General features: G+C 44.1%; 1 protein-coding gene across 1 annotated transcript in view; it reads left to right on the forward strand.

Moving 5' to 3' along the window:
- Window positions 1-2,671: 2,671 nt before the first annotated feature.
- CCDC47 (coiled-coil domain containing 47) overlaps window positions 2,672-25,206 on the forward strand; it is a 28,031-nt gene continuing 5,496 nt past the window's right edge. The window contains exons 1-11 of the mRNA XM_080979404.1: window positions 2,672-2,806; window positions 9,147-9,409; window positions 12,070-12,177; window positions 13,551-13,725; window positions 14,778-14,899; window positions 17,195-17,260; window positions 18,309-18,410; window positions 19,416-19,526; window positions 21,863-21,948; window positions 23,438-23,496; window positions 24,458-24,567. Coding sequence (XP_080835530.1) covers window positions 9,152-9,409; window positions 12,070-12,177; window positions 13,551-13,725; window positions 14,778-14,899; window positions 17,195-17,260; window positions 18,309-18,410; window positions 19,416-19,526; window positions 21,863-21,948; window positions 23,438-23,496; window positions 24,458-24,567 — 1,197 coding nt within the window. The 5' untranslated portion in view covers window positions 2,672-2,806; window positions 9,147-9,151. The remainder of the gene's footprint in view (window positions 2,807-9,146; window positions 9,410-12,069; window positions 12,178-13,550; window positions 13,726-14,777; window positions 14,900-17,194; window positions 17,261-18,308; window positions 18,411-19,415; window positions 19,527-21,862; window positions 21,949-23,437; window positions 23,497-24,457; window positions 24,568-25,206) is intronic.

Consider the following 25,206-nt stretch of genomic DNA (forward strand, 5'->3'; position numbering starts at 1 on the left):
GCCCTCTCTCCGCGCCTTTGCGAAGGGGCCTTTCGCTCCTCCGCGCGCGCCCGGGTGACGTCGCGAAGGGCGGGAAACCGTTGGAAGAAGCCCGTGGCGGGCGCAGATCCTAGAGGGGAAAAGTTCTAGAGTGACACGCGAGCCTGGTTCCCCCCCCCCCTAAAGTTATTACTGTAATAAACTCACATACACAATTATTAGTAGGAGAGATGGGATAGAAATAATGATGATCAAGTATTCCAAACTGACTGGAGTAAATTTATACGATATTTGAAAGATTATTGTAAGCAATTAGCATCACCAGCAGGGTAGTCTGTGAAGACTTGTAATAAGAATTTTTCTCTCTATTTTCTTTTAAATTTTGAGCTATTTTGTAATGCGTGTAATTAGAATTGGAAAACGTATAACATGCAATGATGTAAAGGTTAATTTTGAAAGCCATGAGGCAGGAGGGAACGAAGTCGATAGGCTCTAAAGAGCCAAAGTGGTAAAGTGGATAATGATGATGTGAATGTATAATATTAAATGGAAAATAAATTATATATATATATATATATATATATATATATGAATGAAATGGGACGCGGGTGGCGCTGTAGGTTTAACCACAGAGCCTAGGACTTGCCGATCAGAAGGTCAGTGGTTCGAATCCCTGTGATGATGGGGTGAGCTCCCCTTGCTCGGTTCCTGCTCCTGCCAACCTAGCAGTTCAAAAGCACGTCAAAGTGCAGGTGGATAAATAGGTACCGCTCTGGCGGGAAGGTAAACGGCGTTTCCGTGCGCTGCTCTGGTTTGCCAGAAGCGGCTTAGTCATGCTGGCCACATGACCCGGAAGCTGAACGCTGGCTCCCTCAGCCAATAAAGCGAGATGAGCGCCGCAACCCCAGAGTCGGTCACGACTGGACCTCATGGTCAGGGGTCCCTTTACCTTTACCTTATGAATGAAATAATGAATCAGTATCATGTTACTGTCTCCCATCTAGCCCATCTAGTTTAGCATTACATACACTGACTAGCAGCAGTATTCCAGCTCATGGGCATAGCCGGGGGGACAGGGAGGGGCAGCTGCCCCCAGTCAATAAAAATACATAGCTGAGCTTCTGCCCCCACCAACAAAAGGCCTCCCCCCCCCAAAAAAAATCCTGGCTATGCCCATGTTCCAGCTGGAGATGTCAGAGATAAAGTCAAGGACCTTCTGCATGCTAGGCATGTGTTTTACTACTAAGTTACAGCTTGGGGTTAGTAACAGTGGATTGAATTCTAGGGCTGCTGTAAGACATGTTTCTCACCGTCGGCACACATATCCGCTCGTCCCAATAAAATGGGAATAAGAACTACGCCAGGCCTCTGGATATATTTGAAAGGGTGTAGTGTGTGGTCGTTTTTTAAAGGTGTAGACCTGTCATATTATTAATAGTAGGGCTATGAAGCTTTTTTCCTTTTTTTCTATTTCCCGGCACCTTAATGATTATGGCATAAGCTTTTGTGTACTGCAGTCCACTCCATCAGGTGAAAGTTTATGCCATAATAATACATGTGTCGGTGCCTCAAGTCTCCTTGTGGAATTTCCCGGACATGTGTTTGTTTGTTTATTTATTTATTTTGGGGAGATTTGGCAACCCCAGCCCACACCAGAGCATGTACAAAGTATTCTCTCCCCCCCACCCCACCTCACCAGTCCCTTTCTGGAAGTGTCTCAACCAGCTTCTCACATGTTTCTGGAGGAAATAATAACAACAATAATTTAAAAACCCTCGTGCCTTCCTTTCACCATTGCAAACAGAGTAAAAAACAACAAACCCTCATCAAGGTCCAAGAGATTTTATCAGCCTCTGGAGCCGCTTCGGGGGACAGATGCAGGGCCGGATTTAGGTTTGATGAGGCCGTAAGCTACTGAAGGTAATGGGGCCCTTTCTATGTCCAGCTGTCCTTTGTCAACAACAAAATGTCGCTGTTTTTCGTGTTGAATATATGCTGTATGGTAATTTATGGACCTAATAGTAACAAAACATGTATTTTATCGAAGTAATTGTTGAACTGAAATACAATTAAGTAGTATATAAATAGTAAAATACAATTAAGAAGTATATTAATAGTGAAATAATTAAGCTTTAACTTAAAATGATTTTTTATTCATAACTAACTTAATAATGCAAACACACTGGCATTTGGCAATAACAAAAGTTCTTTTAGAAACGCAATTTATAAAGACTCATAATCTAGTCCCTAGGAACTTGCTAAAACATGAAATAATAATAGGTGTAAATATATGATGCAAACTACTAATAATTATAAATAGCAGAATGTAGGCACCCTATATATGAGCAAACCAGTGATATTTTAGGGAGCAGGCTAGCAGGTGGGGCCCATGACTTACATCATAGGAGCCTACACAACACAAAACACTGTTGCTGTATGTAGGTTTTATTTGATTTGATTTTTATCTTATATTTTGGAAACGTACATCCAATTTTTCCCCCTTTAATTTTTTGGGGGGCCCCCAAGAGGGTGGGGCCCTAAACTATAGCTTATAAGTAAACCCGGCACTGCCCCTTTTCCTAACTCCGAAGGAAAGCGGGCAAAAGGCCTCCAAGTCCGCCCCGCTCCCAGCCACTCCTCCTCCCTCCTCCTCCTCCCTCCGCCTCTCACCTTTCTTTGGCCTTCAGGCGAGAGGCGCCTGCGCAGACTTACGCAACTCGCGTACCTTACGGGAGGAGGAGGAAGGAAACCGCGAGCGTAAAGTCCGGCAGGCAGGCAGGCGAGCAGGGCCTCGGGAACGTCGTTGTAGCGGCAGCGCCGGCCTCAGGTACCCCGGGGTTGCGCCGGGTGGGTCAGTTTGAAGGGTTGGGGGTACGGGGAGAGGGGCGAGGGCTAAAGGGAGTCCGCTGGGCCCTTCTCTCGCCCTCCCAGGCCTCTGGCTGGTTCCTAAGCGAGTCAAAAGCGGCTCCATAGGGGTAGACAGTTGGCTGCCCCCTTTCCAGGCCTGGGACGAAAGTCTCTCTGCCTTTCGCTCTCCTTTGGAATTTGTAGGTCGGTCTCCAGGACCGTGTGTACGTACGACACGTGTGTAGCCGACCCCATCCCGGTCGTGGGAACGGTGTTGAAATCATAACTGTTTTGTAAACTGCTTCTGCTGCCGCTGTTACAAGGAAAGGTGTTTTTTTTTGTTTTGTTTCCTCCCCCGCTCTCTTTTATTGTTCTTAATTATTATTTACAGTGCTTTTCAATTTAGTGTTGCTTGCAAGCTGCCCAAGGTTGCTTTTGTTTTTATTGCTGGGTAGCTATATAAATAATAAAAAGAGGTTGGTTATAGAAGCAGAGATTGGCTTCTAAGGTTGTGGTATGGGTTGTTTATCTTGATGGGGGAAGGGAGTGTGTGTGTATGTAACACACGTGTGTGGGCATTGGGAGAGGACAAAATATCTTAACAGTACGGTATAAAGATAGGGGGAATGCTGTTTTATGTCACATAGCTCAGATGGCTCTCTTATAGGAACTCTTGGAGTTCCTGCAGCTCGCTGTGTGGGAATTTTGTGACCTGTCTGGTAAAACACGGTGGAAAAATCCACCATAATCTCTCATACGCTTAGAAAATGGATGCTGGCTTCCTGGAATTCGACAGCATAATTTTTTCTTTTTTCCAGCCTCCGTTTTCTTTTCACCTGACAGTATACAGTGCTTGTCCAAAATCACTTAATGTGGCTTAGTTTTACCTGCTAAAGCTCTTTAACTACCTGCCATACTCAGATTTGGAATTAAAAACCACTGAAGGGAAGAGCACATTTGTGCTCCTGGTTGGCCACTGTGAGAACAGCATGTTGGACAAGATGGCCTGATCTGGCAGGCTTTTATTCTGCTCTTAAAAGGGACAGATAATTTCCTGGTCATGCTTGGGAATGGGGAGACTACTCTGTAAATCTGAGTATGGAACCAGGTGGTTGAGGTGGAGTGGGGAGACTTTTTCAGCAGAATTGAGTATAGTTCTGAAAGGGTACAGTTCTAAATCAGGCTTGGATAAACCTATTTTGTTTTTTCCTACAATCCAGTGGTTCACCAGCTTGAGTTTGAGGTGAAATGATAGGCAGGATAGAAGAGCCAGATACAGAGATATCTCATTACTTGCTGCTCCTAGGATGTATGTATGTACAAGCCAGTGAGCCAGGCCGCTGTTATAACTAGAGGAGCCTTCTCTAACCTGGTGTCCTCTCTGGGTGTTTTGAACTGCAACTCCCATTTTCACTAATTTCACCATGCTGCCTGGTGTTGATGGCAGGGGTCCCAAACATTTGGAGGGCACCAGGTTGGGGCACACTGGACTCAAATTGCCGCTTGCCCATGAAGCTCACTGGTTGACCTCCTTTTTTTAAAAAAATAAAACTTTAAAGTCTTTATAAATTCCAGCTTTTAAATTGCTTATACATTTCTTAAACTTTCTGCCTTTCCTTCCGTGATGTTCTTAATCCCATCCCATTCATTCTATTAGACATTTCACCTAACACATACATATTCTTCTCTTTCAAATACTATCGTTTTTCTTCAGCCGCTCATATTTTGAATGTTGCTCGCAATTTCATCTGGTTATGATATTTTTTCAGATATTCCAAAAGCTTGTTGACTTTGAGCTGGTCTCTCCCTCTCTTTCAAACCTTTCAGGGTTGTTGTGAGAGCAGACAGAATTGGTGGGAAATCTACAGCTAAACTATCCATCGGGGTTTCTGACAGCCTAGTTTGGTGGAAGCCTTTTTGATGTTACTATGTTAAACAGTTGCAGGTCAGAAACTCCTACTGTGATCGTCAGGTAATCTATCTGAAGAGCTCAGTCTTACTTTCCACCTGTGCCTGCTCTAAATAGATAGGTTTATTAGCAGGAAGACCAGAAGTACCAGGCATATTAAGGGTAGGGTGATTTTATTTTATTATTTATTTATTTCACAAAATTTGTACACCCATTTTGTCATAAAAGCCCAACACTCCGCCCTCAGCCCCAGCTTATTTATCTCCCTAACCTCCCTAAGCAGGTGGCACTGTGGGTTAAACCACAGAGCCTAGGACTTGCCGATCAGAAGGTCGGCGGTTCGAATCCCTGCAACGGGGTGAGCTCCTGTTGCTCGGTCCCTGCTCCTGCCAACCTAGCAGTTCGAAAGCACGTCAAAGTGCATGTAGATCAATAGGTACCGCTCCAGCGGGAAGGTAAACGGCGTTTCTGTGTGCTGTTCTGGTTTGCCAGAAGCGGCTTAGTCATGCTGGCCACATGACCCGGAAGCTGTACGCCGGCTCCCTCAGCCAATAAAGTGAGATGAGCGCCGCAACCCCAGAGTCGGTCACGACTGGACCTAATGGTCAGGGGTCCCTTTACCTTTAACCTCCCTACAAGCAAGCAAGCAAAGCCTCCTCCTGCATGTATCCTGTTCCTACTCCTCCCTCTTCAATCATCTTCTGGTCGTGGGGAAATGGTTGAACAGGAGAAGGAGGTGTGGAAGTCCTCGACGCTATGCCAGCCTGACCTCTCTATCCTGGCACTGCTCTTCATTCTCCTATCCTGTAGCTTCTCCTGCCTCTGCCTCTTGCCTCCTGGCTGCTACAGACTCACTGATCCCTCCTTCTTAGTCATTCTCCGCAACTCCCCTTCTCCCAGTTGCCCACTCATCGGTATTCAGCCACCACTCCTTAGTGTCCAGCCCAGTCCCTGATAACGGCCAGGCAAGTAGAGAGACTGGCAGTCGGCTACATTTTTAGTTTGAAGGCAGCTGTTGCTCTGCACACTTGAGTCAATTTGGCATTCAGAGAGTGTGTGCCAAAAGCACTACAGCAGCCTATTTCTCCTTCACGCATCCTTTTTTATTTCCCAAGCCTGCCTGCTTATAAAACGTAGCTGATGGATGGAAGCGCTCTGGCTGCTCTTGCTAATTTTAGATTGCCTAACCTAACGTAACCTAGATTGAGTTCCTTTTAAGGAGCTACTCCTTTTAACTGTGGAATACGGAAGGCTGCGGTGTTGCAAGCGGCAGGTACTGACAACAGGCATTGACAGTGCCAGTCTGTAACATAACCCTAACAAGGACCTCAGCTCCCAACGATACTGTGATGTGAGATTTGCAGATGGGTGCAATTCGTTTTTTATTGATTGCTGTCCAAAACAGCAGTCTTCTTCCAGCAGCAAATGGAAACTTCCCAGTGCTACACAGTAATTTACTAACTATAATGAGAAGTGTTAGATGAGTTATGAACGATGACAGTTGCTTGTACAGCAGGTGAGCTGTATTGTAACCAGGGTGGATTTGATTTAAATCACGATTTAAATCACTAGTCAGTAAGACTTGATTTAAATCACTAGTCAGTAAGGCTTGATTTAAATCTTTTTTTTTTTTACAGAAAGACTCATTTTTTGCTGGTATAATCAATATTTACAACTAGATGAAGGTTTCATTTTTGGAATAATAAATTTTCAGAGTAGTTTTTATAGTTATATCAAAAATTACCATACTGGTTTGGTTGTACTATTATAAATACACTGACAGATAATTATGAAATTATTGTGAGGTTTAATAAGTTAGCTGTATATTTGGACAACTTTTCTGCTGTACTTTATTGGAAGGAGAAAAATAATAATTTCCTTAATAACATTTAACTGAAACAATAACATTATAGCATATGTATCCATGTTTGTTAACTGATGTGGTTAAACAATTTTTAAAAAAAAAACCCTTAGACTGAGTTTTAGCACACATGAAAAACTTAAAACACATCCTTATTTCCTGATGAATAGCCTTTGGACTATAATGTAACTTAAATAGAAAACTATCTTTAGAAAGATTTTTCCTCCAAAAGCATTTCATTTTAAAATTAAAAAATGTGATTATTTATTTATTTTTAAATCATTGATTTTTATCCACCCTGATTGTAACAGGCATGAGTTCTATAAAGTGAAGTCCAACATTGGTCTGGTTCAAACATAGTGCTTTTTTAACTATAGTTAAGCCATGGCTTAGTATTGTGAGCTAACTGTGTCCAGAGGCTTATATATGATTTGTTTATTGCCCGCAAACCACAATCTGAAGCCATGGTTTTTTGTTGACTTAGAAACATTGGTTTCTTTTATCCATGGCTTGAACCAAGCAGTCTTCCTTAACTAATTATGGTTTATTTGGCATCCCACCCCACACTTGCCAAGCTACAGCAAACGAGAGCAGCTGCAAAATGAACCAAATTTTGGAGAAACAAGCCATGCTTTGTTTGATCACAACTTGTTAACTCAAGGTTTGTTAAATAAATTATAGTTTATCATTATGTGCAGATCAGGCAATTGTCCATTGGACATTTTCAGCTTAGAGTCTCAAACTTTTGACAACGTCCTTCATTTCCTTAAGTAAACATTTTCCCCATTTGCATGCACATGTATGTGTGTGGGTTGATTGGTGACTGTCGTCCTATCTACAACCTTCTGTTGGAGGTTGCACTTCTTAGCTGTGACTGCTAAACAGAATGAAGTCTCCAGACTCTGTACTTCTGAATACTAGACGTTTGGGATAAGTAACAGGGGATGATTTTTTACTTCATGCTTTGATTGCGGGCTCCCAGAGTCATTTTGCTGATCACTTTCGGAAAAGAGGGGCTGAACTATATGGATACTTTGATAATCCAGCTCTTAAATTAGATAGGTTGCAATCCTATACCCATTTACCTGAGAGTAAGCCCCACTGAACTCAGGAGGACTTCCTTCCTGCCTGTGCAGACAGGCATTGGATTGCACTATCAGTGCACAAAAGGTGGGTAGTCTAAACCAATGATTGGCAGACCTGTCACCCTATGGTGACAGAAAGGAGAACAAGCTCAAATTCTAGTGTGTTCAGGAAGAGGCTTTGTCCCTCTACCCTCTTAGTAGTCTCTTTCCTCTTTTATATCTGAGTAATTGAGAAGTGTTGTGCAATGCTAATTCTGTGTAGCTAAAATGAAACTTAGGGTGTGGCTCCCCCCCGCGTAATTTATTGTTCAGTTTTTGTTATAACAAATCATCAGTAGATTTAGTACACCTATTCAAAAAGAGAGAGTAACAAATCAACAACAGATTTAGTAGTACAGTGGTACCTCGGGTTACATACGCTTCAGGTTACAGACTCTGCTAACCCAGAAATAGTACCTCGAGTAAAGAACTTAGCTTCAGGATGAGAACAGAAATCGTGCTCTGGCGGTGCGGCAGCAGCGGGAGGCCCCATTAGCTAAAGTGATGCTTCAGGTTAAGAACAGTTTCAGGTTAAGAACGGACCTCCGGAACGAATTAAGTACTTAACCCGAGGTACCACTGTATACCTATTCAAAAACAGAGGGTGACTTTGGCCATGTACCTATACAGTCATACCCCGGGTTGAATGTGCTTCAGGTTGAGCACTTTCGGGTTGCGCTCCGCGGCAACCCAGAAGTAACGGAGTGCGTTACTTCCAGGTTTTACCGCATGCGCAGACACTCAAAATGATGTCACACACATGCGCGGAAGTGGCAAAATGCGATCCGTGCACACGCCGACGCGTCTTACGTTTTATTCAGGATGCGTATGGGGCTCCGGAACGGATCCCATTCGCATCCCGAGGTACCACTGTAATTTCTTTTACTTTCACGGGTTTCATGTCAATTAGTTGAAGAAGTGTCTACATTTGCTCTTAAAACAGTCCAGATTTGTGTATATGCAGCTGTTAGTACCAGTCTGTAGTGAAAGTGTCTACATGCTTCTTTCAGTACCTCAAGCTTCTAAGTGAGCTCTGTCAATGCAATTTTTCATAATTAGGCATACTAACAGTCCAAATTTGCCCCTTTTAGGTCTTGCCGGTAACATGCAGGAGGTGGCCTTTTGCTCTTAGAACCATGTGTCTGCCCACAACTGTTTCTCTGGCCCACGGACATGTCTTACATTTCCTAGAGGAGCATAGTGTAAAAGTGTTGTAACATGACCACCACATCTTTATTTGTGCACCTGATACATAAAGGGCATGCAGCTAAACTGCAGATTGATAAATTTCCCAGCGTGTTGCTTGCAGCTGACAGGGAGTTGCCGGCCTCTTGAGTTGCTATTTTAGGAAGGGGCACGCGCTGGATGTTTCTGTATTCCCAGGTCTGAAGATTTCGATATTTACTGCCTTTTTTCCTTTTCCCAGCAACAATGAGAAGCGTGTGCTTTGTGGTGGCCGTTCTCTTCATCCCGTGGGGCCTCGTTTGGGCAAAGTTTGATGAGTTTGACGACGGCGATGACATTGTGGAATATGATGATAATGACTTCGCTGAGTTTGAAGATGTGATAGAAGATCCTGCGACTGAATCTCCCCAGCGGGTTGTCACGACCGAAGATGACGAGGAGGAGGCCACGGTTGAGCTTGAAGGTCAAGACGAAAATCTTGACTTTGAGGATGCTGATGCACAGGTGATAAAGCCGGGGGAAGGGCCTGGCCTGTTCTTTGTCATTTTTGTTTTGAGGGAGGGTTGCTGATGGTGGAGTTACGAGGTCGGCCAGTCTATTCCACTGGCAAAGCAAGATTTTATATATTAATTAGGTTTTATGTTGTATTTAATTAACGATTATATTGCTGTACTGTTTTTCACAAATGCTTCCAAAGCGGGGTACAAAGATGCAAAGCTTAACATTGGGGTTGCCATGTTTTGATGAGCAAAAAAGAGGACACTTTTGCTGACTTCTGCTTTTAACTATGGATCGCTGTGATGACTATATACCCATGAAAACGAGGACGTGTCCTGGAAAAAGAGGACATATGGCAATCCTAAATTCAAAAGACCAATTAAGTTGAAGGAAAGTAATCACTACAGAAAGCAGCAGCAACATTAAACAAACAGTTAACACAGGGGCTCCATGAAAAACAAAATAATTGAGTTTTTTTAATACTTCTTGCGAAGGGGCATCTCACAGGGGCATTAATGGTAACACCCCTGCTGTAGAGAAGCAGAATGCAGCATTGCTTGTGGCATGAGGTTGGGCAAGCATTCCCTCATGGCTGGATGTGGTCTTTACAATGAGCTTTCCCATGCCTTGGAAAGCAATCATGAGTACGTAAACTTGGAAGTAAGTCCCACTCAGTTCAGGTACCGTATTTTTCGCCCTATAGGACGCACTTTTTCCCCTCCAAAAATGAAGGGGAAATGTGTGTGCGTCCTATGGGGCGAATGCAGGCTTTCGCTGAAGCCTGGAGAGCGAGAGGCGTTGGTGCGCACCGACCCCTCTCGCTCTCCAGGCTTCAGGAAGCTATCCGCAAGCCTCGCGTGCCCGGCGGGAGGTCCCGCCGGGCGCGCAAGGCTTGCGGGCAGCAGCCTGCAGCCCGAAGCACGGGGCGCATTGCGTAGCATGCCCCGTGCTTCGGACAGATGTCGTGCTGTGGAGCCCGCCCCCCGCTTCGGGCAGATGTCCGCAAGGCTTGGGGCGGCAGCCTGCAGCCCGAAGCAGGGGGCCATCTGCGGAGCCCGCCCCCTGCTTCGGGCAGATGTCTGCAAGCCTTGCGCGCCCAGCGGGAGGTCCTGCCGGGCGCGCAAGGCTTGGGGCGGCAGCCTGTTCTGGGGGCTGGGGTTGGGGGAAGCTCAGGCTTCCCCCGCGCCAGCCCCTGCGCCTGGGGGGGGAATAATTTTTTTCCCCTTTATTTCCCCCCCAAAAAAACTAGGTGTGTCCTATGGGGTGGTGCGTCCTATGGGGCGAAAAATACGGTAGGTAAATAGATGTAGGCTGGCAGTCTAAATACTTCAAAACTGCACCATCTTTCTGCACGTGGATTGAGTGCCAGGTCGGACAATCATGTAGGCTGTATTGAAGTAACCCATCATTGCAATCAGATGTCTTCTTGGCATCCTCATTCTTTTGAAGTCGCATCCTTGCTAACTTGATTGATCTTGCACTGTACCTCAACTCACATGTTTGTGTCTGCCACCTCCCGTTTCATCCACCTGATGGAATAGGCTGTTGCTTACGAAAGCTCATGCCACAATTAAGCAGTCAGTCTCAAGGGTGTTACTGTGCTCAGTCTTCCAGTTACCACAGACCTACGGATCATCTTTAGGATTGCAAAGGCAGTAGGGCAGGGATGAGGAAGGTAATTCAGCTTGAGGGCCATATTCCATCACAGGGAACCTTCCATGGGCTAGTTAGACACGGTGGCTGGCACAGTTGATGAGAGTGCTCTTGCTTTCTTCAGAAGGCTACATTCCAGGCCTGCAAAAGTCAGTTTTCTGCATACACCCAGACATATGTCTCCATCCTCTTTCCAGGCAAACAGGCAGCCTTATCACCAATCAGGGATATGTTTCAGTCAGGCAAAACTGCACTTACAAAGTGCATGGAACAGAGCCAGTCGTGACTGAGGCCTGGGGAGAATCATGAAGGCCAGATGGAGGGCAGCACCCAGCCCCTGAACCTGAGGAGCATCTGTAGATAGGATTCTATTAAATTCAGACACCTGGAGACTTGGTGTCAATGGCACCTACCTTTTCAAGCCATGACAGCGCTCTTGCATTAACTTCTTTTTAACATTTACAGTAGGGCACATTGTCCCTTTGTTATTTGCACAGCCTCTGAGCGTGGATTAACATTGTCACCTCTTTGCGTTGTGCCTGCGCTAGGAAGAAACGTAGCTGGCCATCCCATTCAATCTTGTTGCAGAAGCAGGTATGAAAGATGCAGCCTTCCTTTTCCTAGCTAGGCAGACATAGATGTGCTGCACTCCACAGCCACCCAGATGCTATCAGAGAAACCACTGCAAACAATTACCGGGTTTCCTAGAAGCAAGTTTAATGTCATATACCGAGCTACTCTGAATTGGCTGAAGGCACATGCTTCTGTTATGTTTAATCCAAAATCTCGGTTTGCTCAGGGGCCCAGTGGATATTATTTTGGAGCCCTATGTGAGCTGCTCTGAGTTTTCCAAAGGAAGATTGAACTATAAGGATTAAATGTCACAACTCAGGGTGGCTCCTTCAGTTTAAAGCTCTATCCAGTGGCTGTTCCAACAGTAAATATAGATACAGTAGAAGTCTACTTTATTGAAACATATGACATTTTCTGTATCTTTTGCTTTCTTATTGTAGGAAGGTGATACAGAGAGTGAGCCTTACGACGATGAAGAGTTTGAAGGCTACGAGGAGAAACCTGATGCATCTCCCGGCAAGAGTAAAGATCCTATAACAATTGTTGATGTAAGACCATGTACTAGTTTTACATGTAGCCCCAATTAACAGTAGCTCATAGTGGCCCTAACCTAATTCAACATCACTAAGCTTCATTGGGTTGTTTCCAACCAAATAATACAAGGAGATCCTGTTGAAATCAGCAGACTCGGCTAGCTGAAGTGGGTTGATTTCAGTGGGTTTGCTCTTGAGTATGACTTAGTTGGATGTAATTTTTCATGTGTTGAGCTTTCTTGCATTTGCTCTTTTCCACTACCCCCCCCCCCATTTCCACAGAAAGCAGACAGATTTTTCTGGTGCTAGGCCCCATGTGAAGTTAGTTGCCTGCCCAAAGCAATCTTCTGTTCTTTCAAAGACGCTGTGCAGTTGCTCAGTATCCTATCATTCTTTTCTAGTAACTGATATTTTGTACATTGCCTGACATTGCAGAAGCACATTGGCAGTGCCCAGGTTTTAGGCTGTAGAAAAGGTAATTAAATTTCATTAAGTTGTAGGGTTGAATGGGCCGGGGTAATCACTGAAGTATGTATTATTAATTAATTAATATTGCAGTAGTACCTTGGTTGTTGAACGGCTCCCGAACAAATCGGCTCCCGAATGCCGCAAAGTGTTCAGGTTTGCGAACATTTTTTGGAAGCCAAACGTCCGATGTGGCTTCCGATTGAGTGCAGGAAGCTCCTGAAGCCAATCAGAAGCTGCGCCTTGGTTTTCGAATGGTTTTGGGAGTCGAACAGACTCCTGGAATGGATTAAGTTCGACAACCAAGGTATCACTGTATTATTATTAAATTAAATTAAATTTGTATACCGCCTTTCATCCGAAGATCACAGGGTGGTTCACAACATAAACATACAGAATGAGAACACATAATACAGGACAAAACAAAAACAAACCAATAATCCCTCCCCTCTTACAAATTTAAAAGGCCACAAAATGTTTGGTCAGCTAAGATTGCTCATAGAGAAGTGTTTTTGCCTTGTACCTAAAGATATGCAATGAAGGTGCCAGGCAAGCTTCCTTGGGGAGAGCATTTCACAAGCAGGGAGCCACTGTAGAAAAGGCCCATTCTCAAGTTGCTGCCCTCTGGGCCTCTTATGGAAAGGGCACACAAAGACAGGATCTCAGATGATGAGCGCAGGGTGCAGGTTGGGTCATATGGGGAGAGGCATGCAAAGCACCAAGCCACTGCCCAACTCAGGATTGTTTTGATTCGATATATTATGTCTCGAAATTAGTAATTGGTAGTTCCTAAAAGAATAAAAAAAAAAGGTGTCTTATAACTCGCAACCAGATTTTGTTGTTGTTGTTGTTGTTGATGATGATGAGCAACTGATTTCCTCCCAAAATGAAGTAGTTTTAACAATGTCCAAATTCAACCACAGGTCCCTGCCCACCTCCAAAATAGCTGGGAGAGTTACTACATGGAAATCTTAATGGTGACGGGGCTTCTTGCTTACATCATGAATTACATCATTGGGAAGAATAAGAACAACCGCCTGGCTCAGGCCTGGTTCAATAGTCACCGGGAGCTGCTTGAAAGTAACTTTGCCCTTGTTGGTAAGTTGCATCCTAAAGCCTGCCTAGTAGCTTCTTACTCCTTCCCCAACACATGACCAGAGTTACAGGAGAGGTGCTGAGGATTCATAAAGTTGGTGTGGATCAAAGTGTAGCTTGGCCCAAGAAGGTGGCATATAAAGGGGAGGAGAGAATGAATTTAAAGTGTGTGCAAAATCAGCCAAGTTCTTCAAACCTCCTCCCGAGTTTTTCAGTTTTCAGTTGTGTGAGCTGAGATGTCAAATGGAGGAGTGAGACATATCTTGCATTAGAGGGCTGAAGGCTGATGCTAAGGGAATCAAGTCTGGGGTTGAAGAGGTAAAAACTGAACGCGGAAAGCGCAGAATCTTAGGGAGAGGCCAGCACTGAGCGAAGACGGAACAGTACTCCCAGGAAATCCATTGCAGTGTTGGAAGGAGCAAGAAAAAGAGCAAGGTAAAACTGGGAAGAGTGCATTGCTGAAAGAGATAGAAGTGACAGTCTGCTTAGAGATTGCAAAACTTAAGAGATTGTGAAGAGTTCACAAAGAAATCAGAGACATACTTACAGAAGATAAGTTTGCAAGAGCGCACAAATTCAGTGAGCTGGGGATTGTTCCAAAAGGGGATGCCGCAGGAGGCTGCTGGGGGAGAGAAAGTGGAATATCAGTGTGGAGCAAGGTTTCAGGCTTTTTGAAGCACACCTTTTTGCATGCTTGAGCAGACTTGATGTGATACACAGATGGTATATGTAAGATCTGATCACATCCCATTTTTAAGGTGGAAAGTAGGGGTGGAGGTGATCTTTTGGGTATACCGTTGCAGGTCATTTAAGGCTTTTCAGATCTCCATCTTCACGTTGAAGAGCCTGAAAGGCAACAGGGAGGCAGAGCAGTCACTGGAGTATTGGTGCAGCATGTTGCAGCTATCCCATCCCCATTGGAAGGCAGGCTGCAGTATTTCATACCGACCAAAGCCTCTGAGTTGTCAAAAGCAGCCTGCCATATGGCACACTGCAGCGTTGTCTTAAGTATACAGTAATAAACTTTTGCTGATCAGCTTATGCTTTCTTTTAAGGGGATGACGGCACAAATAAAGAAGCCACAAGCACGGGCAAGCTGAACCAAGAGAACGAACATATTTATAACCTGTGGTGCTCCGGGAGGGTGTGCTGCGAGGGAATGCTTATACAGCTCAAGGTATGAGAGAAAGCATCTCAAAGCGTTGTATGCATTACATGTCTGCAAGTTGAGTACAGTGGTGCCCCGCAAGACGAATGCCTCGCAAGACGGAAAACCCGCTAGACGAAAGGGTTTTCCGTTTTTGAGTTGCTTCGCAGGACGAATTTCCCTATGGGCTTGCTTCGCAAGACGAAAATGTCTTGCGAGTCTTGAGATTTTTTTTTCGCTTTCCCCCCCCTTTATCTAATCCGCTAAGCCTTTAATAGCCTTTAATAGCCTTTTAGCAGCTAATCCGCTAAGCCTTTAAGCCTTTAATAGCCGCTAAACCGCTAATAGCGCTAATCCGTTAAGCCGCTAATAGGGTTGCTTCGCAAGACGAAAAAACCGCTAGACGAAGACTCTCGCGGAACGGATTAATTTCGTCTTGCGAGGCACCACTGTATTTAGGCAGCAGACTCCAAATGACTCCACTCTGTTAAAAAGCACAGGAGGATGAAGGTTGGCGGGTGGGACGGGACGCAGACATTGCAAGACCCTATAGCGTAAATGCCAGTGAATTACGCAGCACCTCTTTTTGGAATCAACTACCCAGGTAGTATTTCATTATATAAATAAGCGCCTTTGGGACAACATAGAATTAACACACCCACACAAACAATCCATATGAAATGGCAGTGGTGTTCACTGTATTATTGTTATTTTTAATAACTGTGAAGAGAGCAGGAACAGAACACTTCATAATAATAATAATAATAATAATAATAATAATAATAATAATATTTATTTATACCCTGCCCTCCCCAGCCAAGGCCAGGCTCAGGGCAGCTAACAAGCAATAATAAAAACAAGTTGAATGAATACAACTTAAAAACAAGATTAAAAACACTTGTTTCCAGATAGGAACTACAGCTGAGCAGAAGAGAGAGAAAGTTCTGAAGCAAACCAGGGAACCAAGAGCTCAGCCCCACTTTTCACCCTGGCACAAAACCGGACATGTGGAAAGGCAAGGCTCCATTCTGCTTGGCCGCTTGCAGGAGGAACGCAGTTCATCTGCCTTCCTGCCTCAGCAGACATGCCTCCCCAGCCTGATCTCCTGCTATGACAGGGCCCAGGCTTGCATTCTGGCTCTTGTTTAGATTGGTCGGTGCCCTCCTTTCTGAGGTGCATCTGATCTCATCATTGTACACATTTTGGGTCAGTGCACACCATTTTGCATGGGGGGAAATGGAGGATGAGGACAGAATATTCCTCCCATTGCAGTGTTGCTGACTGCTGCTTATTTGGTTTAATGAACAATCTTGAAATGTTTATGCATTACATGGTTTACTTGTTAGGTTAAGCTGTGTGTAACTTGCCCTAGGATCACATGGCGAAGGGCGGACTAGACGCACGACGGGGCTAGACCTGCTGGAGCAGCTTCTCAGCAGGAGCGTAGTGCTGCTTGCTAGGAGCGGTAAGACAGTAACTAGGTTGGGGCTGCACAGGTGCACCAGTGAGAGGGCAGTGTTGGTTCTGCAGCATGCCTGCATAGCTCAAATCTCACCACTGTCTTCCTCCTCTTCCTCTTCCTCCTCCTGGTAAGCAACAGCAATGCTCCACCCCACTAGGCTAGCTGCTCCTGGGGCTGCAAATGCATTTAAATAAAAATAAATGTGTGGAGAACACAAATGATCCCAGAAGGTGGTCTTGAAATTGCACAATGCAGCAGCTTTGCTGAAGATAATCATGCCTTGGTCTGGTCATGGCACACGTTAAGTTTCCTTTTTTTTAAATAATAATTTTTATTAAGTTTTCCATTTTAACAATCCAATCAAATCACATTAAATATTCCAAATTATACAAATACATATCATAAAGTCCAAATATTTTGCCAAATTATAAATTTTTGTTGGGGCTTCCCATGCTTCAAGTTCAGTGGGGTCCAATCATCTTATGTTTCTACTGCCTTGAGTTTCCAAAAGTTCCTTCTTTGAGTCCTCCTGCTGTTATCCTTGGCACACGTTAAGTTTCCAGGTGGAAGAAGAGATTGCTAACTTCTCCAAGCCAGGCCATTTTGAATTATGTGGTGGAAGAAGAGCAGGGTTTAAATGTAATAATATGAAAGAAGCAATAAATACCAAGCTCAGATGATTATTGGGAGCTGCAGTAGATCTTCCTTGCACTAGCAGGACGCACCAGTATTTACATTTGTAAGGCAGGGATTCCTATGGTACATCTCACATATGTTGATTTTAATGGGCCTTGCAAGAACATGCCATTCTATGCTGCAAGTCTGGAGCAGGGTTTCACCACGGTCAAAATGCTGTCTTTCAGTTTCTCAAGAGACAAGACTTGCTGAACGTTCTCGCTCGCATGATGAGGCCATCCTGTGACCAAGTGGTAAGTGTTTAGTTCTGTGGCCTAAGGGAGCTTTTAAGTTCATGAAACTATATTTGAGGTGCATGTTACACACAGAAATGAGTGAATTCCATGCTGCCACAGTCATGCTGAGAATGTTGTTAGTTAATAAAAGCAACTCCCCCAGGTTTCTAGCACTTGAGCCTGAGAAGGCAGACTTCTTAACATGTGGTGTCTGCTGAAATTCTCAGAAGCCCGAGGGAGTCTCAGCAGAATGTTGGAATAGGAAGCACGGGGTTGTATTGCTCTGAATAAGAACTTGCCTGGCTCCCATGTTCATCAGAATTACGTTACGCAAAAATAATTATACACACATTTTGTAATTTATTCTGGCTGCAGAATTCTGTGCTTCTTTGTCTAGAACTACCAAGAGTTGCTCTTGCTGCATGCTGCAACTGAAATCGTGTAGCAATGCCAGCCGCTAATAATACTCTCTGTCATTCATTCCTAACCCAAAGTTAGGAATTACTGTACAAAACGGGAATAGCTGTGTAGGCATGCAATGAGAGGTTGTCCTGCCAATTCCTTCCATTTCCTTGCCATCATAAGGGGCTTGAACATAGGACTGTGATTTCTTTTACTGGGAATATCCTTTGCAGTTGAATTAAGCGAAGCAATGCTTCACTTACTGGGTGGGTTAAAAAGACTGCAGTTCAGTTTAATGTGGTTCGAACAAAACCATTGACACTGCTTAAGGTTTTAAAAGTATGCGGTAAGTTGTTCTAGCAGTGCTAACACCTTGCTGCTAGAAGGGACCTATTATTTGCTCACCTGGTGTTGTGTTATGAAGGAGAAGTAGTCGTTTATGTTATGCCCTCTTGTAATTATATTTTAGAGGACCTTTGTAATTACCTTGGGGCTCCTATCCAACCTGACCCTGATCTTTGCTGATAGCCCTTTGTAAAGTCTGAATCTATTTTTGCTTTTGGCAATGGCATGGAGTCCTGGCCACTGCTTTCCTTTTTCTTGTATTTATGTCCTTTTTTTGTGTGCAAGCCTGGATGTGACAATCGTTCTTTCTGTTGCTCAGCAAATAAAAGTTACCATGAACGACGACGACATGGATACCTACGTGTTTGCTGTTGGGACAAGAAAAGCTTTGGTGCGGCTTCAGAAGGAAATGCAGGACCTGGTATGTTCCGGGACATTGGGAGGAAACCAGAATATATATAATGTACTTGAAAATGCATAAAAACTGCATTTGGCCCCAAATTGCCTTAATGGTATGCTTCTTTAAACCACCTGATGTCGTCTGCTGCTAAGAACCCTGACTTGGGTGCAGTCGTTGCATTTGCTGAACATAATTCAGTACAGTGGAGTGGTACAAATGTACTGCTAAGCAATGGTTTAGTGCTATGTGAAGGAAGTCTGGCAGGACCCTCTGCCTCATGTTTTGTCGTCCCTTCATTCTCTGCAATTCCCTCCCTGGTTTGTCCCAATCCATAGTTTCTTTTGTGCCATTTGAACTAACAGACAGTGGTTTGTGGTTGCTCAGCAAACCAAAATAAAAAACCACAGCATGGTTCTATTTTCTGCCTCAAGCCAGGAAGGGAAGGAATTTCAGCATGTGAAGAGAGAATAGAGGAAAAGCATTGGTGGTACACCCAATTTCCTTTATGATGGAAATGAGTTTTTTATACTCACTGTTTATTAAAGTGCAGGTGATACACCTGAGAGATGAGCATACGTGCTCACCTTAGTCTATCATTCATAAGAACTAATTCAAAAACTTCCTTTAGTGCCTATAGAATTTCAAGATTCAGCCTCTATGCCAGTTATAAAAAAGAGATAAAGTTTGTTGATTTGGAGCATTTTTGTCTTTATAGTTTACCTAGACATGCCATTAAAATGCCCTAACGTACCCTGAGGCTTCACGGAGGCCATTAAAAAACACACCCCACAAATGTAATAAAAAACAAATTGTTGTGTATGCATACGCATGCTTTTTCTTTTGGGTCTCTTGAGTCTTCAGAGGCACGCGGCAGTCTATGAATTGACCAGGGCTTCAGTTCTAGCTCTTGGGAACTTAAACCAGTTCCTAAGGTTTAAGTAAATTGTGCGAACACCTGTTTACTTAAGGGGAGGTAGACGCAGTCCAGACCATGCTTGTCATAACGTGGCAATTTCTTCTTGGCAGAGTGAGTTCTGCAGTGACAAACCCAAGACCGCAGTGAAGTATGGGCTGCCAGAGTCATTGGCTATCCTGTCTGAGATGGGTGAGGTCACAGAAGGAATGATGGATACCAAGGTAATGTGGTTTGGGTTTTTTTGGTGTGTTTTTTTAAAAAAGATAAAATCTTTCAGGCTGTGGTTGGTGTGAACTCTCATGAGAGCTATAACAGGGCACTCAAATGCTTGAACTTTGTCTTCTGAGGTCGCCATCTACAAAACTGCACCTTGGAATCACCTTACTCACCCCCCCCCCCCAAGAATCCTTCTGTCTTGGACAGCTATGAAAAATGGAACATTCAGCTTTGTGGGGTTGTTGTTGTTGTTTAGTCGTTTAGTCGTGTCCGACTCTTTGTGACCCCATGGACCAGAGCACGCCAGGCACTCCTGTCTTGCACTGCCTCCCGCAGTTTGGTCAAACTCATGCTGGTAGCTTCGAGAACACTATCCAACCATCTCGTCCTCTGTCGTCCCCTTCTCCTTGTGCCCTCCATCTTTCCCAACATCAGGGTCTTTTCCAGGGAGTCTTCTCTTCTCATGAGGTGGCCAAAGTATTGGAGCCTCAGCTTCACGATCTGTCCTTCCAGTGAGCACTCAGGGCTCCCAAATTGCAGTAAGAAATATACCTTGCTGTTGTTGATAATTTGATGGTTGCTCCGGTGTCATGGGAAAGAGTCTTAGATTATTGTACCATCTCCCACTATTTTTTTCCAAGTTTGACCACACTTCTCCCGTATTTGCATATTCCCTAATTGTTCCTTATTTTCCAATTCTTTGTTGTAACATACAACCATTAGTTCATGCAAGACCAGGATGATGATGATGATAAAGATTTTTACATTTACTTCCCGTCTTTCACCAGCAGGTCACAGGGCAGATTGCAACAATTTGAAACCCAGTATTTAAAAAAAGGTTAGAACAAATGACAGTCACAGGAATTGGGTGCAAAATGAAAACATTTTCAGTATTTGCCAAAAGCTGTGGGGTGGGCATTCCACAACTTAAGGGCTGCCAACAGATGTCTTCTCCTTTATTATTTCCCCCCTTTATATAGTGAAGATATTTTCATGCAGGGCTCAGGGTTTTTCCTGATTGATAGCTCTCTGGGGTTACAATGCCATAGCAACAACTAATACGTCTCATTGTTTTATTATTGTTCCTGGATTCTGCAACTCTTCTTCCTAATACAGCAGCATAGCCACATGGTAATAGCGGTTTATACGGGGAAAGAAAGCCCTCCTTGTGATGTTAGCTGATATGGTATTACATTGACTCTGGGCACTCTGGGCTTCTTTTTTGACCAAAGAAAATTTAGCCGTACCTTCTGTCGTCTTGTGAGTCATGTGTTATTTCTCTTTAGTGGCATATTCATGAAGAAAAATAGGATTTGGGGCAATACATTTTCATTTTAATCATTGGAAATCTACTCAGCCCAGATATTTTTTTTCTTTTCCCACTTTCTTTTAGATGTTGTCTGTTTCTTGCAGCAGCTGACTGTGTTTGAATTCAGTCAGCTGGTCTCCGTTTTGATTAGGCAGATCCGAAGAGATCTTCAGGGCGCGTTATATTTATTTACCATTTCATCTTCATTCCTTTTCAGTAGGATAAAACCAAACCATTCTGATTTACTCAAGTTGATTTTGTACCCAGATACTTTGCTAGGATCTTTTGAGATTTTTATCAGTACCCTAAAATGTTTTCCTGGCTTTCTATTCACTGTCAGCCCAGAGACATCTGACAGGCCGTTTTTGGTAATAAAATCCTGGACCATTGATCGGACCCAGCATGGCTCATCTTGTGGTGCTGATTGCATCATAATGGATGCAACGGGGGGGAATGTAGTTTATTCAGGTAGTGTATACTATTTCATAAGCAATGAAGAACTCCTCTGTGTGCTTTCTAGGAACATTTCGTTTAGGACAAAGCAGGGGAGGGCCATAGCTCAGTAGTAAAAGCATCTGTTTTATCTTCAGAAGGGCCCAGGTTTAATCCCCGGCGTCTCCAGGTAGGGCAGAGAGAGAGAGCCCGCTACCTGAACCCTGGAGGACCACCGACAGTCACTGCAGACAATACAGGGCCAGATGAACCAATGGCCTAAGGCAGCTTCCTACGTTACAGTACAGTTGTACCTTGGAAGTCGAACGGAATCCATTCCAGAAGTCTGTTCGACTTCCAAAACGTTCGAAAGCCAGAGCACAGCTTCTGATTGGCTGCAAGATTGGCTGCAGGAAGCTCTTTCAGCCAATCGGAAGCCGCGGAAGCGCCGTCGCACATTCAGCTTTCAAAAACAGTTCACAAACCAGAACAGTCACTTCCGGGTCTGCGGCATTCGGGAGCCAAAATGTTCGGGAACTAAGCTCTTTGACTTCCAAGCTACGACTGCATTCCAGATCTTCTTTTTTCTTCTTCTTCTAGATGATCCATTACCTCACACATTATGCTGACAAGATTGAGTCCGTCCATTTTTCGGACCAGTTTTCCGGTCCAAAACTTATGCAAGAGTAAGTATGACACAATAAATAGCATGCCTTCAAATTAATGTTGCACTGAACTTTGTAAAACAACCACCACCGTAGGCAAAAAACAACCACCGTAGGCAATCTCCTTTATTATCCAGAGAGCAGAGAAGGGTGCCTATATAGTGCTGTTCCTCTGGTCATGATGACCATGAGTTGGGGATTCCAAACTGGCCTGGTCACATAATTTATTTAGTTTACAGTAGGCTTTGGCTTTTCTTCAGCACCAGAGGTCAGTTCTACAGTATGCGAAGTGGGAGTGCTTAAAAAATGGGCAGTCAGTAAGAAAGCACTGTTTCTTTAGAGCAGCTATATGATCCAGCTCAGGCATCCCCAAACTCTGCTCGCCAGGTGTTTTGGGACTACAACTCCCATCATCCCTGACCACTGGTCCTATTAGCTAGGGATGCTGGGAGTTGTAGTCCCAAAAGATCTGGAGGGCCGAGTTTGGGGATACCTGATCCAGCTGTTGGCTAATCCACAGCTGCTTGAAGAAGGATACGCAGAAGGAATTATAGGTTGTGTTCCAGTTACTGCGCATTAGACCATCATGCTTCTCACAGCAGTCTGCTAAGTGGTCTGTTTGCAGCAAGTTAGAGGGTAAGGATCTGTCATAGGTCGGCCTCCTCTGTGGAAGGAGCAGATTCCCAAGACAGATTCTCCACTGCTAGTAAAGGACACCTGGATGCAATTGGGCTTCTCCTTGTAGGATGCTTTTTCTTGAGTGTCTTAACACTTAGCAGTGGAAGCAAGGGAGGTAAAGGTAAAGGGACCCCTGACCATTAGGTCCAGTCGTGGCCAACTCTGGGGTTGCGGTGCTCATCTCGCTTTACTAGCCGAGGGAGCCGGCGTACAACTTCCGGGTCATGTGGCCAGCATGACAAAGCCGCTTCTGGTGAACCAGAGCAGCGCATGGAAACGCCGTTTACCTTTTCGCTGGAGCAGTACCTATTTATCTACTTGCACTTTGATGTGCTTTTGAACTGCTACTTTGGCAGGAGCAGGGACCGAGCAACAGGAGCTCACCCCATCATGGGGATTCGAACCGCCGACCTTTTGATCGGCAAGCCCTCGGCTCTGTGGTTTAACCCACAGTGCCACCCGTGTCCCGGAGGCAAGGGAGACTATTGTCTAATCAGATTTTTTTCTCACCAGTGTTTCCAGCGGGGTTTATTGTGGGAAATGTATTCACAAACGCCCTGCAAGAAAGTGGTGGTTGTTTAATTTATTCGTTGCTTTTTTTCCACCACAAAATGACTCCCAGAGCACTCAAAAAATTCTTTGCAGGAAATTGCTGCGATAGCTTAAAATCTTCCAGACTTGGCCCATAATGAAGAATGCATGTAAACACACCCAAAACAGGAGCCCATCATGTGTTCGCTTATGGTGATTTTAGTTACTGCCACGTTTCCTTTGTTTGTTACATTCTGTAATATCCTTCCACAAATGTTTTTTTGTTGTTGTTCTCTACTAGGGAAGGTCAGCCTTTGAAACTGCCTGAAACTAAAAAGACACTATTGTTTACTTTTAATGGTAAGCAGCCATGCCTGTTTTCAAACTACTTTTCTTGAGGATGCAAAACGTTACAATTGGGAGCACATTTCACAGTAAAAATATAACTTGTAATGTATTGTGGGTAAGAGTTGATTTATTTTCAGTAGTAGTTTCCCCCTCCTCCCCCCCTTGTTATAAGAAGGAGGTCACAATAGGGCAGTGTCCCAGAATCACAGTTGCATACCAGTTCTTGCATACCAATGCAGGTGAAGTAGGAAAGATAATGGGAGTCCTAGAAAATCTTTTGGCAGGAGCATTTCTAAATACTGGAAAGTCTATAGTTGTCCTCTGTCAATGAATTGTGCAGGAAAATCAGCTGTGTGCAAAGGTTATGACAATCAACAATTCTAAAAGTTTGGGTGAGTTGGAATGATGCAGTCAAACTAAAAAATTGTCCAGTAGCACCTTAGAGACCAACTAAGTTTGTTCTGGGTATAAAGCTTTCATGTGCATGCACACTTCTTCAGATACTACTTCAGATTTTCTTGCACAATGGAACACAATGGGCAATTTTTAAATTTTTTTAGTATGCCTGCGTCAGACCAACATGGCTATCTACCTGAATTTGGAATGATGCAGTAATTCTGTTTAAGAGACAGTGTTCAAAGCAGGGATTGTAATCTCTGCGTTGTTGGATTACACTCCCATCAGCCCAAAGGTCAGGGAAGACATGACAGCTTAGAGGGTCACAGATTAGCCACCCCTGATTTAAAAACCATATGCTTTTTGCTTTAGAAGTACCTTTTCCCTCGTATACAAATTTGATAAACTGTTGCGTAAGAAACTAATTTAATCAGCTAATCAATGAAGCGATCATTAAAACTTCTGTCCCAAAAGTGGAGTAATGCAGAAACACTTCTGTTCCAACTGTTGTTTCTGAATGCTTTTCCTTTTCTTCAATGCCTTTAAGCTTAGGAAAGTTTACTTTTGCTTTTTCTAGTGCCTGGATCAGGCAACACCTCCCCAAAAGATATGGAAGCTCTGCTGCCTCTGATGAACATGGTTATTTATTCCATTGACAAAGCAAAAAAATTTCGTCTGAACAGAGAGGTAAGTCATGTGCTAATTGATAATTCCATAACTGTCGCTCTTTCTCACAAATACATACCTGAGAGAGTTCTCTCGGCTGACTAGCATTAGTCGCAATGGGACATGATACAGCTGAGAAGGGATATAGCGGTCATTTAGATTGGGGAGTGGGGAATGGATTCAGTCAGTGGACTGGATCCTGACCTCCTCGAAACATTGTGGCCCACTTTGACCAGTGGGTGCAACCGCCACGACTATGGCAAGCATTTTCCTTGGCCCACACAGTTATATTCCAAGCCTTTCAGGCAAAGGAAGTGGGATTTGCAGCAGCAGCTGCTGGTCAAACCAGGAAGGCAAAGATGGTGTTTCTCTGCATGGCTTGTTGTAAGTGGTAATCAGCTGTTTGGTGCTCATAGCAGGCGCTGCTTTGGTCAGGGATCAGCTGTACTACAGAGTTCCCAGTTGGGAGCTCGATAGTCTTACCAATTTCAGCAGGGCTTATTATCAGCACCAATCAGCTGATAGTTTGTGCTGATCAGCTAAAACGTTACTGATTGATTTATTTTTTTGCAGCCAAATATACGTACTAGCAAGGGACGCGGGTGACGCTATGGGTTAAATCACAGAGCCTAGGACTTGCCGATCAAAAGGTCGGCGGTT

This window comes from Podarcis pityusensis, assembly GCF_964106645.2.
Source record: "Podarcis pityusensis genome assembly, chromosome: 13".
Taxonomy (NCBI): domain Eukaryota; kingdom Metazoa; phylum Chordata; class Lepidosauria; order Squamata; family Lacertidae; genus Podarcis; species Podarcis pityusensis.